The sequence below is a fragment of the Aythya fuligula genome, chromosome 2 (genome assembly GCF_009819795.1).
Source record: "Aythya fuligula isolate bAytFul2 chromosome 2, bAytFul2.pri, whole genome shotgun sequence".
Lineage (NCBI taxonomy): Eukaryota > Metazoa > Chordata > Aves > Anseriformes > Anatidae > Aythya > Aythya fuligula.
The window spans coordinates 46,260,378-46,277,633 of record NC_045560.1 but is presented as its reverse complement, the minus strand read 5'-3'; the positions used below and the strand labels follow the sequence as shown (position 1 = coordinate 46,277,633).

Genomic DNA, 17,256 nt, shown 5'->3' with positions numbered 1-17,256 from the left:
AGTTAGATTTTCTTCTTACCAGGACACCGAAGTAACACAGTGTAAGTCAATTTCAGTTGATCACAGTCCTCATCCTTGATTTTCTTCCTCTGACTCCACTTTCCTGTGAACATTTGGTTCCAAGATATTTTCTGTAGGCCAATCCCTAATATCAACATGAATATTCTGTTTGGAAATCAGTTGGTTACTTAGATTTTCTTTTTACGTTGGTCAGTGATGCATAGTCCTTCTGTAAGAAAGCAAGTCATAAGCATAGTGTATATGCTTCCCTTCAGATTCATCTAAATAACTGAATGTTCTGCTTAATTTTGGAATAATGTCTGTGAGTATGTATTAGAGTCAATTCATACAACTTTGCAGCAAGCCTGCATTTTGATCAAGGATTTTTTTTTATTGTAGTCCCCATCTTACTGAGTTTTTAGTCAAGTGTTTGTTATAAAAATGTTTTCTAATCATGAAAATTTATTAGTCATGTTTGACTCACAGAGGATTTTAGTATCTGTGAACTTTTTAGAAATGTGATTACGTTTTTTATTATCTTTCTTATTTAAACAAAATTTTAATATAAATTTAATGTATAAGATGAACTGAGTTTTAACAGTAAGTAATGTTCTTGTCATATCATCTGTCATATTTTACTTATTGTGATCATTTGTTTTCAGACTCACTCACTTCAGTGACAGCTGTGAATTTGCTTACCAATCAAGAGATTCCTGTAGTAATCTCAGCAACAAGTTTTGAGAATTTTCTTGACACTAAAATAGGTATGTGACAGTTATCATGTAAGTAGAGTAGTATAGTTTTCAGCTGCTGTGTTGGAGCACCAGATACTTTTGTGATAAATCTTTGATCATCGCAGTTCTCTTCTGGACTTTGGAACTCTGTTCTTCATTACTGTTCTTCATTAATGAAGAAGGAAAGGAAAAGTAGCAATGTAGAATCTGTCTGGGGGAGAGATTTACAGGATGATGCATTTTAATGGAAATATTATAAAATTAGTTCATTTAATGAGCTAAATTTGAGGATCTGCATATCTCAAGAGGATTGATTACCTACAATGCATGCGTATTTGGCTCTTACCATCCTTAATCAAAACAGAACTGTACCATTGTTTGACAAAAACATTTTACAAATAACTGACTTTTTTTTTTATATGCTTAAAAAAGGATGTGCATAGTTATAGAGAAATGTTTCAGACAGGTTTAGGTTTCCCCCAGTAAAGATCCAAAAATTCCAGGTTTGTGTTGAAATCGGGAAACCAATTCAGAGTGGGCAGTAACTGTTCAGGTAGTCTTGGACAGTTGTCTTACACCCTTTAGCTCTAAAGGAAGTATTAAGTTTAAGTAATAAGTTTAGGCCCCTAATTTAGGATTGAGGAGGTTCCATAAACAGATGGGGAAGGACATTGCTAGTGGATAATCTCAATCATCTGAAATGGGCTTCTGTTCTCAAAGCTGTCCCATGAAGCAGCCTATCTTACTCCTTTCTGCACAGGGAGCCTAGCGCTTCAACCTGGGCAGGTAGGTACATACATGATGTGGCAGTCCTTCTACATAAAAACTTGAAATTGCACTAACTTTTAATAGTTATGTCCATCTTTTTTCTGCAAGGTTTATCTTCATCAATAGTACACACCAGGTGTCTTGTTTACTGTTAGTTTTTGCTGTGGTTTCATCTTAGCTGAAATAAACAGGCAACATTCTGTGCCAGTACTAATGGGATATGGTTCTTTTATATCTCTTCACTCACACACACAGACACACACTGCCATTGCACTACCTTCCTTATTCCTTAACTTCCATTTGTTTTCTCCCTTTTGCTGTTACTTCTTTCCTTCTCTGCAGCTGCTAAGACATCCTCTACACCACTGCCTATGTGGTGGCTTTTCCTGCACAGCAACTGAACTGGATAAAACTATCTGACTGTGGAGAACTACTTAGGTGGCTGTGCCATGCTACTAAATGCTGCTTTTACTGAGAACATTGTGCAAAAGTATCTTGGATGACCCTCATAAGGCTGATTGAAATTATCCACTTAGGCTGTATACCTTCCTTATTACATGTCCACATCTTACACTTTAGAAGTGAATCTGTTTTTGAAAACCAGAACCTCCCCTTGCGTAAGAGAAGCCAAATAATTGAGATACCTAATCTTATTTATCATTAAAAGCTTCCAGCTTGTTAACTGGCATGTACCTTGGCCTTATGTCTGTTGGAAGTATCCCAGATCTTCCCAGGAAGTTCTGGATGCCAGCTGTTGAGCTTTGGGAAAGTGCTTTATAGAATCATCTTTTCAACAGAAGGAAGACCAAAAAGTGGGGTACTCTTTTTTCCATTTGTAGAACATATTGTGAAGACACCTGTTGTAGACTGCAGGGCTCTTTGACAAATTAAGATTCAGACTTCACGCTATAATTGAGCCCTTAAATTGTAAGAGCTTACATCTGCTGAAAAGATTAAATAGTGATTTTGTGTTTTGTTGTTAGGAAGTTACTTGTCACAGGGGAGTTTTGCTTGGTTTTCTTTAGTTTTCTGCTTCTGAATTTCCATGTATTGACAGAGTTTATGTATTTACCATAGCAGGCAATTCACCGCTTGATCAAAGATGCTTGTTAGGCTGGTTTTGAATAAAGTAGTTTGTGTATTAATAATTTGAATGTGCTTAGCAATATTTTGAGAGTTATTACAGTTTTCACCAACCTGATGTTTGCATCGAATTTTTTGGAATAAGCTGCTTTACCTTTTAAAGATGACAGTAATTGTGCAAGATTGTTCATATTAAATATTAAAGAAATTATCACCAAGAGGAAAAAGTATGCAGTAGGATGTATCTCAGTGTGGAAATAATACATCTGATACTAACAGATTTATTCAGAAATAACACAGAGAAAATAAAGTTAAGAAATTTCTTAACACGCCATGAAAGGTAGCCCTCCAAATCAGCAAAAACTTGTCTTTTAAAATACATACAGCAAAATCAGAGGGAAAACATCACTATCTATCAATATGAATGAGAAATATTTAAAGATAACATGTCATTTTGTGATGCTGGTAAATTGCTATAATAAGATGTTTTATATGAGTTAGAGAAACTTGTGTTCAAATTGTAAGAATATCCCCTGAATAAGAAGATGGAAAGGAAAGATTGCACCATGGGCCTTAAATACTGGGACTTCTAGGAATTACTTTAACAGTGGTCATAAGTGCTCTCACTAGATATATTCTGAATAGAAAACTGATGTTACTCAAATTGTTTCCCTGAGATAAACAAATCATGTCTTTCGTAATAAGTTAAAGGATAGTAATGTTGGGGACTATTGAGTTATGGTACATTTTAATAAGCTATGAAAGCAGAAAGATTAAATGTACTGTTGAAACAAGAAGACTGTATAACCTGTTTCATATTTTTGTCATGTTAGCAAATTGAATTTAATTTTTTATTACTTAAATATGTATTTATGTTATATATAGTTAATATAATTGTATTTAAAATTGATTATTTGTCTAAATTGTATAGCTTAATTTTTAGGCTTTTTCTAAACCATCTCATTTTCAGCTTGCTCTGTGGTAGAATGTTGATTAACATTTGGTTTACTGAGAAAATATGTCAATAATTATTGCTGCTTGAATTTCACTGCTTAAAGAACAGGAAAACATTTTTTATTTTTCTTACATTTTTAAACCCTTTTGGAAAAACATAAATTGTTAAAAAGAGCGTTTCATAGAAATAAAAACTTTTATCCCCAAAATGGTGATTGATATCCATGTTAGTCAATACCAGATTTTTTTTCCCCTAGGAATTCCAAGTACTAGTGCAGAAGATGCTGCAATAGCTAAGAATCTGGGCATTTCTTTCACTGAAGTCATTGAAAAATTGCCAAATGGTCTGGAGAGAGTCATTAATTCTGGAGAGGTGGGTATGCAAGTATGGAGTTCTTTCTAACTTATAGTAACAATGTAAGCTGTTTTCTTGAGCATCCCAAATACTTTGCCTGATTAAAGGGATTTTTTTTTTTTTTTTTTTTTTTTTTTAATACTTAAACTGAATGTATGCAACCAAATTTTTGAGAGGAATTTAATCGTAAAAGCACAGAATCACAGAATGGCTTGGGTTTGAAAACTCCATAAATATCACCTAGTTCCAACGACCCTGCCATGCACCATAAATATCACCTAGTTCCAATGACCCTCCCACAGGACCAGGTTGCCCAAAGCCCCATCCAGCCTGGCCTTGAACACCTCCAGGGATGGGGCACCCACAGCTTCTCTGGGCAGCCTGTGCCAGTGCCTCACCACCCTCACAGTGAAGAATTTCTTCTGAATATCTGAAATAAATCTACCCCTTTTTTAGCTTAAAGCCATTACCGCTTGTCCTATCACTACACTCTGGTAAAGAATCTCTCTTCAGCTTTCCTGTAGTCCCCCTTTAGGTACCAGAAGGCTGCTATAAGGTCTCCCTGCAGCCTTCTCTTCTCCAGCTTGAACAACCCCAACTCTCCCAGCCTCTTTTCCTAGGAGGGGTGCCCTCTGATCACCCACATAGCCCTCCTCTGGGCCAACAGGTCCATGTCCTTCTTACTGGGGGAATCCCCAGAGCTGAACGCAGTGCTCCAGGTGGGCTCTCACAAGAGCAGAGTAGAGCAGAAGAATTACCTCAGTTTTATACTAGAAACTGGTCTCAGTTTTATACTAGAAACTGAATAATTGATCATGTGTGAAAAGCTGGTTCTTATTTTTCATCATCAGAATACATTTTTAAGCTAAACATTTTTCTGTGTATTAATTGAAATGTGATGTAAGCTTTCTGGTAGCACTTCTGCATGAAGTGACATGGGAATATTATTTTTAAATCAAGCGTATATGTTGTTACAGCTCTTGAAAAGATGCATTTGGTAGAATATGACCTTTGTGTCTACTCTTACATGAAATGTAGGGTCTAAATGGTTAAGATGTATATGAAAGCAAAAAAAAAAGAATAACCCAAAATGAATACAAGAGAAAAAAGATGGTTTACCATTCACATTTTCTCAGTCTCCACCTTGTGTTGGTGAAATTCTGGAAGTTTCAGCATAGAGCTGTTGATTAAGATATCAGCAGAAAATGCACATAGCTGGCAACAAAGGCTGAAGGGGTCTACAGAGCTCTTTCTCAGTGTATTTCTTTTTGGGCCATCAAGAACATTGTTGTTTGAACAAGAGGGTTTAAATGAATCAAGTAACTGGAATGTGAATAGTCTCTTGGGTAGGAAGATGTTAAGAAACAGGAAGGGGAAGATTATATGAGGCTCCTAAATATTGTCTCTGAAATTGTATTTGTGATTTTTTGTGTGTTCTTGCATTTTCCCTGATAGAAAGTATGAATTTTTCTTTCTTCTGCTTCTCTTTTTTCTAATCAGTTCACAGGCATGACTCGGCAGGAGGCTTTAAAAGCTCTTACCCAGCAAGCCAAAAATAAAGGAATAGGTGGAGACCTAACGAGTGACAAATTAAGAGACTGGTTAATATCTCGACAGCGGTACTGGGGAACACCTATTCCTGTCATTCACTGTCAGACGTGTGGCACTGTCCCTGTGCCTTATGAAGATTTACCTGTGGTGCTGCCCAGTGTAACCACTTTCACAGGGAAGGGAGCTTCACCTTTAGAAACTGTTCCAGAATGGGTGAACTGTGCCTGTCCAAGGTAAGAAAATGAAGCATTTACTGCAGGCTGAGAGAGATCCCTTTTGTACTTGCATGTTTTGTGTGCTCTTTCCTTAAGCACTGACAGCTGACCACTCTGAGACAGGACACTAATCCAGCAGGATATTTAGTCTGACCCAGTGTAAGGGGTGGTTTTTTTTTTTTTTCATTCTGTACTCTGTAAAACTCCTTATTTGCAATACAGCCACCCCACTGCTGCTGCTTCATAAACAAGCTGAAGCAAACCTTGTTGATCTGAAGTTGGAGGAATGAAAACAGGAAAACAGAATTATCTCCTCACTGCCCTCCCTTTCTTAACTGTGTTTTTCACTTTATTTACTGCAAGAATTTTCATTACTTTTCACCAGCAGTGTTCATACAAAGCTTATGATGTTTATTGAAATATTTCCTTTTGGTAAGGAAACTAATATCGTGTTCATTTTCTTAACAATAGTCCAACAATAAAGTGTTGCCTCAGCTATATTATTCTTTATCCTGAAGAATCACATTCACTGTACATTACAGATGGCAGCATTATAGTTCAGGTAGAAGGAGATAGTAAGTATATGCATCTTGTCAATGTTGCAATCTTTATTGTTAGTAGCCCAGCTGTTAAAGAAATGAAACAGCTCAAATTAAGTAGCAAGAGATAAGTCATGAAAATCAGGTGTCTGATCTTGGGGACTGCTTAGATAGTGTGCACTCCGGAGTGTGCATACAGGTTCTGCAGAAGGAACTGGTAGAACGTGAGTTATCCCAGAGAAGTTTTTCATCAGCAGTGTAATGCAATACTGCTGCTAACAGACTGACTAAATGGGAGGTACGTTGTCAGGCTGCCAGGCAAGAGAACCAGACATATAAATGGACATAGGGCTCTCATTGACAATGCAGCAGTTTTGTAACAAGCCACTTTATTTTAACATTTCCAGGATAGGACATTGCTGTGGTTTTCATTTCTAATTAGGTAGTTCAGGCAAAGCAGTTCTGTGGTTCTCTGGAAACACGTATTTTGATCTTTGTTGGTAACATGTATTTTAAATAAAATGCACATTTACTTTCATGTATCTGCCTAGAAAATTTCTTCTCAGATATGCCTATTTAAATTACATGTAGTTACATATTTTAAAGTGTGATTCTTGCTAAGATCTTCAGGTTTAGTAAAGGCCCCGGGAATGCTCTGGTCTAAAATTGCTAATTTTAACTGATTTTTTTTTTCTGATTTTATTGAAAGCTACTGTCTACAATCCTGGCTTCTTTCTAAAATTAATTCAGAAATAATTTTATTGCTTACTGTGCAACAAAGTGCTTTTGATATGTAGCAAATCCTTACTGTTTCTATATAGTTATTGTGGCTGCCATACTTTAAAGTTAACCAAGGGCATTTGTTTAATCAGAAGTAATGGATACAGGATCAGTTCTTAGCTTAGAACATGAGAGTTTGCTGAAAATAATTTTTTTATTATTATAATCACATTTATTTGGCTTTTTTATTTTCACTTAGTTGATAGTTGTCTTCAGTATTGATCATCCATATGTCTGCTACAATTTCAAATCCTTTGAGCTATTGCCTTTGTGTGCATAGTCTTCCTATCCCCATTTTTCCTTGCTCTGAGAAGTTCTGTCATCCCTTCCTTTAGTCCTTCTCTCCCATAATGAGTTTTTTTTTCTTCATTAGTTGCATTTAATATCTAGAATTAATAAGGAAAGCAAGATGGAAAGATATGAAGGTCTGTGAGTACTCAGATTTGAGCTACAATAATGTTAGCAATCATAAATGGAAAGAGATGCCTAAGTTATTCATTGTTATACAAGTTCAGGTAATTGTGTTAGTTGTCTGAATATCGTCTAATCAAATTACAGTATTGTGCCTGTTATATAAATTCTGAAAGATGTCCATGCTGTCTCTGTGTTAGTGAGCCATGTCCATTTAGAGTACAAGCAACAGCAGAGGCACGAAGCAGATATAATTATGGTTCAATGACCATAAAATATTCTTGCTTTTCACTGTTTCTGTATAATGCAGTTTAATTTTGGCCAAGTCTGCTTATATGTGAAATTTGTACGGTTATTCTGTATTCAAAACAAAACAAATACAAAGAAGTAAAATTCCTTTGCTACATTATTCCCGTTGAAAGAAAAGCTTGCTGATGGAGATGGATATGGGGCAGAGACAGAGTGAAGGCGAATGCTAAACCTGTGATATTCTCATCAACTTGCCTTGGCAAGCCAAGCTGAAGCATCAGGCAGACAGGCAGGTACATGTTGCAGCTCAACCATCAAGCTTGAGCACAGACTACAAATGCAGCTGGAAAAAATTAAATAGCAAAGGCCCGTTTATTAAGTAAATTCATTACATGTATACATACATGTATTTATTGCATGTAACTTTGCATGCATTTATAAGTTGTGTCCATTTGTTACATACAGCTGGTGATACTCACTACATATATTATACACAAGCTTATGACAGGTTGCAAAGGCTTACTTTAGAGAAATTGCATTGTTTTCGCAGTAAAGGTTTTAAAGAGAGATCTATTGCAACAAATGGAAATTTATTAAATGTAATTATTGACTCCTACAAATAAATAATTTGTTTGGGAGAAATTAGAGGAAAATAACCCGAGCTTCTAAAATGTCATTTAAAACTATTTCTCAGTGCTGCCAGTGTAACTCCTAGCAAAAAATCGATTCTCAGTAATTACAAATTAAAATTGTGCTGCAAGTTTTAGAAGAGATTTGATACATCTCAGTGAAAGTCGAAACTACTGAACTAAGTTCATTTTTTTCGTAGAGATTATAAATGGAATCCGAAAAGACATTTTTGTAAAAACAATCAGTGAGAGGCAAACACCTGCTCCTTCTGTTGAGTGTTTATAAAATGATTTGTTTGCTGGTACCTGGCAAGTGTGATATATATTCAGTACCCACTAACTTTAAGGCAAAGGATGCTTGTCTATGCTCTAAAGCTTGCTTAGTTGTTTTTTTTAATGACATATCTAAAAAAATCCAGGAACATGTGATTGAGAAGGCTGTCTTGTACTGTGCAGTCTTCTGCTATTGCTTTATATTATGGCTGTTCTGGCTCTTTTTTGGTTTGTATTTTGTTTCGTTTAGGATAGAAGAGAAAGGAGAGTTGGTGCTATTACTCACACTGGACTTTTTCTGAACATATCACTCTTCAAGCTGTTCAAACTCTTTCAGTTTTAAATCTAAATTTCTTCATGGCTGCTCTGTACATGTTTATTCTTTTTGCCAAGCTTGTCACTTACCTAAAAATAGTTCTTATGTGTCTCTCTGGCTCAGGTGTAAGTCAGCAGCAAGGCGAGAAATTGATACCATGGATACATTTGTTGATTCTGCTTGGTATTACCTGAGATACACTGACCCTCACAACACTGACAGGTAAGGTCCAGATGCAGGGCCATCTGGTGGGCAAGCCTACTTTACAGAGTAGAAGGGAAGAAAGGAGGAGGACAGAGGCCAGATTTGCTGGTGCTTCTAGCTTAACTGCTTTTGCAGAAGCCAGTTTAAACCTATGTGCTAACCTGATTTTGTGTCTGCTCTATGCCTGAGAGCTGCACAGGGTTGACTAGGAATTGCTCCAAAATTGTGGCATTTGGTTGTTCCCATGCCAGGAAATGCACAAGAGCAGTACATGTAGACAGCAGGAGCTACGAGGCAAGGGGCAGAGTTTGCATGAAAGGGCATTACAAGGCCGGGGCATAGTGGAAATGTTCAGCTGAGAAGCTAAAGATAGTTGTTAGTGAAGGATGCTGTCAGGAATGACAGCCTACCATGACTCTCTCTGAGATTGTGGTAATTTGCTTTGAGCATACCTTCCTTGGTAATATACTGAGTATTTTGATGTGTAGACAGATAGCACTTTTCCACTGGGAAGAGAAGGAATAGTATGGTGTAACATCCAGCTGTGAAGAATTACACCTTAATTTCTTTTCTTCAGAGTTCCAGTAACTCTGGCTACTTCGTCATGCACAAACACAAAGTGAAGTGGTATCAGAGCAAGCTTCTGCTGTGTATTATTACTTTGACTAAATTAGTAATTAATAAAAAGAGATTTTTCATGGGTTGTGTGTTAGTGGATGTAGCATGAGGAGTATGGGAAGATAGATGTAGTTACTTAGCCATTTATCTGCATCGTAGTCTGCCTGTATTAGCACTGCTGATAGTGCCTGGAGGTGTTGTCACACCAGCATTAAATCAGCCTGCAGAGACTGACTCAGTTGTCCAAAAGCATTTCACATGCACTGGCCAAATTAGATTGCCACCTACAGTCACTGGATGGCTGGCCATTACCATTTCTTGAATATTTTGAGAGCCATTCTGGAGGACAGTATGATGGCAGCAAATTTGAGGAATATTTTTCATGTCAGTCAGTTATTGCACAGATAAATGGAAAATGTCCAGGAAATGGCTTCTGTCATCCTGATAACTTATGGGAGATAATGAGCGTCATGTTGGTGAATGAGTCTGGTGGGATGTATTTTGTTTTTCTTATTGACATTTCCATTTTAGTATTCTCGATGTCTGTGTAAAGTGTCTTCATGTATATGGAGCACGCACGCTTTGAGAAGGTCACATCAAGAATGCCATTCAGGTGTCTGTTTCGGCTGCTTGATTTTATGTGAGATATGGGTAAAATACACAAGTATTTTTTCTTGCTCCCTTTTACAAAGAGGATTTAGTGGAACAGTACTACTATGTAGTCTAATTAAGATAAAAAGAGTTGCATTTTTGATATTGATACCACATATAAGGATATTTGGGGGTTGATTATTTATTTACTTATTGCCCTGAACAATGTCTGGGTGCATGCTACGTACCAAGTGATTTAAGTATAGCTGGGCCAGTTATTTTTTTATATTGGCAGCACACATCCAGGTAATCCGTCAGTTAAACTAAAGAAAACTCTTCTGTGAACACTTCTGTTTCACATTAGTTATTTTCTAGTGACAGTGTGAATTCATTGTTAATAATATTATTTAAGTGACATGGATTGCTTTCTCGGTGACAATTTGAAATATTAAGAGGGACTTTTCCTGATGAAGATGAAAGAGTCATATGCAACATCCAGCTGTCAAAGTAACAGCTTAGTGTAGCTGAGTATGTTTTATATTGAAATAAAAGCATTTGTACGCATTTCTGTACTAGATCTCTACTTCCATTTTATGTATTTGTTAATTTCTGAGCTACATATACTTAAACCTTTATTTCTGTAAGTCATTTCATAAACCCAGAATTTGGGAGAATTACTCTGTTGATCTTGGAACACTGTGAAGTGTGGTAAGTTTTGACTTGTTCTACGAAAGACATGAATTTCACATCCATGATTTGCTTCTGGGCTGATCTGTGGGAAAAAAAGTGTTGCTATCACCAAAAAATAATACTAATAAAAAAAGTTACAGATGGAATAATTTAATAAGCTGACAAAAAAATAAATTTGTTAGAATGGTGCTGTAAAGCATACATCAAAGAACATACATGCAAGTAGGAGCCCATTACAGCAGACATACAAATATTTATCGAAGCAGCAAGCAATGCTAAGAAACGATGCAGAGTGGCCTCAAATAATGTAGAAAATATACTATAAAGTACCACCAACATTTACTGTAAATTCACAGAGCGTCCTCCAGTTTGAGGACGATGGCCTGTCTGACTCTTCAGAACGTTTTGCAGCACTGTAAGCTGTTACATTGCCCTCTAATGGCAACAATGCAAACCTCCGATTAAAAAAAAGCAACTGTTTTTAAGCGGGCATGTCTTTTGAGTCTTTCATGGTAGTATATTTTTATGTAAAACTTGGTATTGGTAAACAGTAAAAAATCTAAAGGCTAGCCACAGGGTGTTTATGAAAAACGTTCTATAGAGCAAACAAATACTTTCATCACTTTCTAAGGTGATGCGTGAAATCTTAGTTGAACATCTAAAATATATGAAAATAACATTTTTGTTGAGCTGTTTTTAAGTGGAGATTTTTTTTTCTATATGATTCAAAAAGCTTACCACTTCTTAAAAAAATTGAAAGATCTGATAGCAAAATTAAAGTTTTATTGTACATTTGTAGCTCTCATTAAATAGTCTTGCCCAGTCAAATATGATGAGCTACATTAGAAGAGCTGATCTTTCTTCTTCACATTGTATTTTTCCTATTTTTTTTTTTTTCAGGCCCTTTAATAGTGACTTGGCTAACTACTGGATGCCTGTGGATTTGTACATTGGAGGAAAGGAGCACGCAGTTATGCACTTATTCTATGCTAGGTTTTTCAGCCATTTTTGCCATGACCTGAAGATGACCAAACACAAGTAAGCCTTACATATTTCTATAAAAACCTTTCAGATTTCATTTGTCTAGCAGGAATGTTATTGAACATTGTTATGATAATAGAACGTATAGGTCTGAATTTTTCTGCTCATCAGTCTTGGCTAAATACTTGGTTTCTTACAGTCTGTTACATTTGCTGTATGTATGCATACATAGCATGTTTATTTACTACATGGGTATTAACTGGCTCAGAGCAAGTGATAAAATGTTGCTGTAGATTTTCAGCCTGCAAAAGGTTACAAAAACAAGTAACTTCAGGCATTCTGAGTAATGCTGTTATTTCAAATTATTTTACTTCCTGCATACTAATACCGTTAATTCCAGCGGAACCATGTAGATGTATAAAACTAAGCACTCCTGTAATTCATTGCAGTTTTGGAGCTGAACAGTACAAAATGCGTCTTTTGGTAATCAAAAGCAACATATTTTTTTCTGCTGTTAATTTATTTTTATTCAATTACTTTCATTTAATAACTTTTAACTACTCTTGTTACTGATGCTGTTGTAGCCCAGTTCATTATCCCTTGTTTTGGTTAGGAGTAAAGCTTGAGGCAGGAAGGTGAGTCATTTGTTGTTCTATTCTTTGTTCTGTCAGGTTCCCAACTTGATGACCCAATTTCCACTGAAATTCTGCCCTTTTGTACCTTAAAATGCCATCCCAGCAATGCCTCTACTGAGAGGATGCTAGTGGCAGAACAGTGAAACATTCACCTGTATTCTGTCCTGTTCTTCCATCAGCAGAGATGTTTGAATACATTAAGTCAGAATGAGTGATCCCGTAACAATAACTGCTTAGTAATTTCTCAGCTGGCAACTCCTCTGCATTCATTTTTTATTCCCCAAACTTGATGTAAAACCTACATACGTGACATTGAACTCTCTTAAATGTAGTGGTTTTGCTACAATACTTGAATTTAAGTAGCCATACGCCAGAAAAGGATGGAGTAGGTAATGGGGCCAGTGGAATATTTCCCTGAGTTATTTCATAATCATTTGATGAAAAGAGGTGATTCTGTTTTCATTACTCATTCTTGCATGCAAAATAATTTACAGTGGAAGATGTATTTGAAATTGTGGATGATTTCTGTACCTGTGGTTCACCCTGTTGCCTCCAGCTTGCTTAGCTGCAGCAGGAAGAGCTCCTTCCTTGACAGAATGGGCCTCTGAAAGCTGATCCTTTCTGTCATAGGCACTATTTCTTTTAGAAGAGAAATTCAGAGCTTTTTCTTGCAAGCAATTTCAGGCTTGACAGTGCTACAAAATGCTTTACAATGCTGATCTGTCAGCCATCTACTGGAGTTGTAACACAGCAGCAAAAAGAGTTCTGCTAGTCAAATTCTTCTACCTCCCTAAACAACATTAACTGTGGTGGCTGAAGTACTGTTACTGTAAACTGAGACCACAAGGAAGGGGAGATTTGCTTGCAAAGTAAGTGGTCCTCCACTCTGGTGTGCAAAAAAAACTAAGAAGATTGGAAAGAGGACAGCTTGGTTGATAAGGTGCTTCCTGAGTGACCTCAAGCACGAAAAAAAAAGCACACAGAGAGTGGAAGTAGGAATAGGCTACCCCTGGAAGAACGCAGAAGCATTGACTGGGTAGGCAGGGTGCAATTAGGATAAGCCAAAGCTCATCTAGAATTGAAACTCCTGAAGAAGGTGAAGGCAGTAAGAAGGACTTTTGACAGGAAGCAGAAACATTGACAGGAACATCAAGGAAAATGTCGGCCTGATACACAATCAGACCAAATAGCCTAGAAATGAAGGATAATTATTGCCAAAGCCTTTGTTGTCAATGTCTGTGCTTAGTAGGAGAGTCTGGGGGAGAGGGATACTTCCCAAAGTAGGGTAGGATTGAGTTAGGGATCAGTTAAGGAAATCAGACACCTACAGGTTCATGGGACGAAATGGGATGCATCCGGGGGTGCTGAAGGAGCTGGCCTTCACCATTGCGGGCTGCTCCCTATTGTACTCACTATGCTCCCTGACAAAGAGCCCCTCCCCAGCTTTCCCATAGTTCCCCCTTAGGTACTGGAAGGCCGCTATAAGGTCCCTCTGTAGCCTTCTCTTCTGCAGGCTGAACAACCCCGACTCCCTCAGCCTGTCTGCTCCAGCCCCCTGCTCATCTTTGTGGCCCTCCTCCAGACTCATTCTAATACTTTCATGGCATCCTCGTGGTCTGGCTGGGAAGACAGGCTCAAAGAGTCAGTGGTTCAAAGTCTGACTGGTAGTTATTTACAAGTGGTGTTCCTCAGGTGTCATTGCTGAGGCTAATTCTATTTAGCATCTTCATCGACAACCCAGACAGTGCAACAAAATGTGCCCTCCGCAGGTTCTTTGATCACAGCACACTGGGAGTAGTGGTGACAGGAATCTCATGAAGTTCAGCAAAGACAAATGTAGAGTCCTGTACACAGAACAGACTACATATGGAAACAGCAGGGGCTGGGACAACTAAGTAAGAAGGTGCACTACAGAGACATGTTTTAGGGGTCCTAGAGAACACCATGTTGGATGTGAGTCAGCAGTAGGCATGGGAACATACTGCACTGGGTTAGCAAAAGCATGTCCTGCTCAGTGCTCAGGAAGTCACATCGTGTCCTCCTTTGAGGCCCCAGCTGTGAGGAACATTATCAAACAGAAGAGGATCCAGTGGTGAGGCACAAAGGTGATTGGGAACTAATACATGTGGCATACAAAGAGAGGCTGAGGAAGCTGGGCATGTTCACCCTGGAGAAGAGGAGGCTGAGGAGGGAATCTAGTTGCAGTCTGCTGCTACCTAAAGGAGGATTATAGAGAAGACAGAATCAGACATGTACAGAGAAATGAGAAGAGGTAACAATCGGTCTGCAGCAAGGTCCAGCTGCATAGACAGAAAAAATGTGACAGTGAAGGAGGTCAGACACCGGAACGGATTGACTAGAGAGGTTGTAAGATCTCCATCGTTGAATATTTTAAAAACTCATCTGGATGGTCCCTGAGGAACCTGTTCTAACTTTGAAGTTAGGTCTGCTGTGAGCAGAGAGTTGGACCAAATGACTTCCAAAGGTCCATTCCAACCTATGTGAATAATAGCTCTATTAATTTGGAATGTGTTTTGTTCACATTCTGCTGTGACAGAACAACAGCACTGTGCAGTGCAGACTGGTCTAAACACGGGAAATTTCAGAGAAGACTCTAACTTCAATGAAAAAAATGCACAAGAAGCACTGACTCTATCTAGTGACAGCAGCAGAGAAAATCAAAATTGCTTTCTGTAGGAGTAGTTTGAAAGACTGTAGAGAATCCCTTTGAGGTCACATAGAAACTCGAGAACTTGCACACATGGAGATGTGTTACAGCAATGCCCCTAGGACCTGTTGTTTGTACTGCTTGTACATGTGTTCAGAATGCAAGATGACTGTAACAAATTCCTCACCATGCATAAAATCGCTTGCTTGCTTTAGCTCTACACAAGTTAAAACATTAGGTGCTTTTAAGCCATGAAGTCAAATTAGGTTGTTTTGATATGGAAATTGCATGTCCTCTATAAATATTCCAACATTTTTAAAATAACGTTTTAGCATTTGTCAGAAGCCACTTTTGCGTAGTTAGGATTGCTCAAGGGCATATCTCAGAGATCCAAAAAGGGTGAAAGGGTGATCAGAAGCCATAAGCTTACTATTAGCAAGCTTAAAGTTATGGTATTGAAGCCCACAGCTCTGAGGGAAAACATATATAAACGTATTAAGTGTATTAAAGCATTAAAAAACACTGCCCTCTTGTGCATGTTCAACTTTCCGTAGTAGCTCAGTTCTGTTCACTGATTAAATTACATGTAGGAAAATTCTGCTGTATCTGTAGGTACATAGTGTTACCTAGTATCCTGACAAATTTTTATGAGGTTCCCCCAGTAATCTATATTTTTCACTTTGATAGCTTTTCTTCATGAAAATCTTCATTGTTTGGCCTCTACCCTCTTTACTTTCATTGCTTTTTTCCTGATAGTCTTTAATTCTATATTAATGACAGTTAATATAACAATGAGGTTGCAATCAGAAGTTAAAAATTCCATAGTTCAGATTTGCAAAGCAATTTCCTTGCATGCAATGCACATTATTACAATAGAGATATTATAGGCCATTCATTTACAGATGTCACACTTTCATATCAAACGCAATGTTTGTTGGCATCTAAAATGGTCCAGGTGTAAATGTAGTTTAAATATCCCCTGGAGACGGAGCATGATCTTATTTTTTTCTTAGTGCATTGAACTGGAAATGGTGGGAAGAGTTGCTCGTTTTCTCTAATAATGACAGGACAGCATAAATAGCACCCTCTGGGTACTGGTACATGTGATGAGAGATGAAGCTCAAATTGATGTTGTTTTGTTTTAGCAATCTGTAAGCTGCAGCAGTTCTGGATTTAATTCACAGACCAGTCAGCCCTCGCTGTTGTCACCACCACTGGGAGAGGGGCCATGTAGGCAGCTGGGACCAGCACCTACCTCGTCTATTCCAGCTTAATGCACCATGGTGTGTGTGTGTTGACACACTCAGGTACACCTGCTCAACCATAGTATTGCAGGTAAAAGTTGCACAGAATTTGGCTCTTCCCTAGGCTTTAGTAATCAGCTCTGTCTGATGAATAATTGTAAATGGAATCTAGCACATCTTCCCTGAAGGATTATAAAGCAATAAAAAAGTTTATTGTTTCCATTAAGTCAGCAGATAGGACTCTGATAGAAAGCAAATGTGTTGAATAAGAAGGTGCTATTTTTACACAGCTGCATTACAAAATAAAATAAGGCATCTGTGACAGAAAAAGCTTATTCTATAAAGGAAGGGTGTTAGAGCTTCTCAAAGTTCATTAGGGACTTGATCACAAGTGTTGATTTTCATTAAAAGCACTCAGCTATTGACTGTGTACAGTCTGGCTGTTCGATATCGTTTGATCTTTCTTCTGCCTAAAACGATCTGCTCCTACCCCCCTAGACACTTATATTGTGGCCTCCTACAGGATTGCCAGCTTGTTTCAGATGGATCTAACTGCACATTTCATGAGCTTCTGAACTCAGCTGCCACTGACTGACCAAGGTCTTGTCTCAGCTTTGGGGCACAGTATTGGGCTTTCTCAGCTTTCCTAAAGATGTGGGATGCAAACACATTCAGTAAGCTCCCTTGCTAGTGCTGTCCCTTCTTCTCAGTCCAGTATTTATCACTTTTGCAGACTCCACAGACCCAGCTGGGTCATTTGTAATTGGA

General features: G+C 37.8%; 1 protein-coding gene across 2 annotated transcripts in view; it reads left to right on the top strand.

The window, feature by feature from the left end:
• Window positions 1-17,256, top strand: part of LARS2 (leucyl-tRNA synthetase 2, mitochondrial) — a 108,293-nt gene that overhangs the window by 65,184 nt on the left and 25,853 nt on the right. For both annotated transcript variants that reach the window (XM_032182153.1, XM_032182152.1), the window contains exons 10-14: window positions 663-764; window positions 3,797-3,912; window positions 5,395-5,678; window positions 8,981-9,079; window positions 11,861-11,998. In XM_032182153.1, the coding sequence (XP_032038044.1) occupies window positions 663-764; window positions 3,797-3,912; window positions 5,395-5,678; window positions 8,981-9,079; window positions 11,861-11,998 (739 nt within the window). The remainder of the gene's footprint in view (window positions 1-662; window positions 765-3,796; window positions 3,913-5,394; window positions 5,679-8,980; window positions 9,080-11,860; window positions 11,999-17,256) is intronic.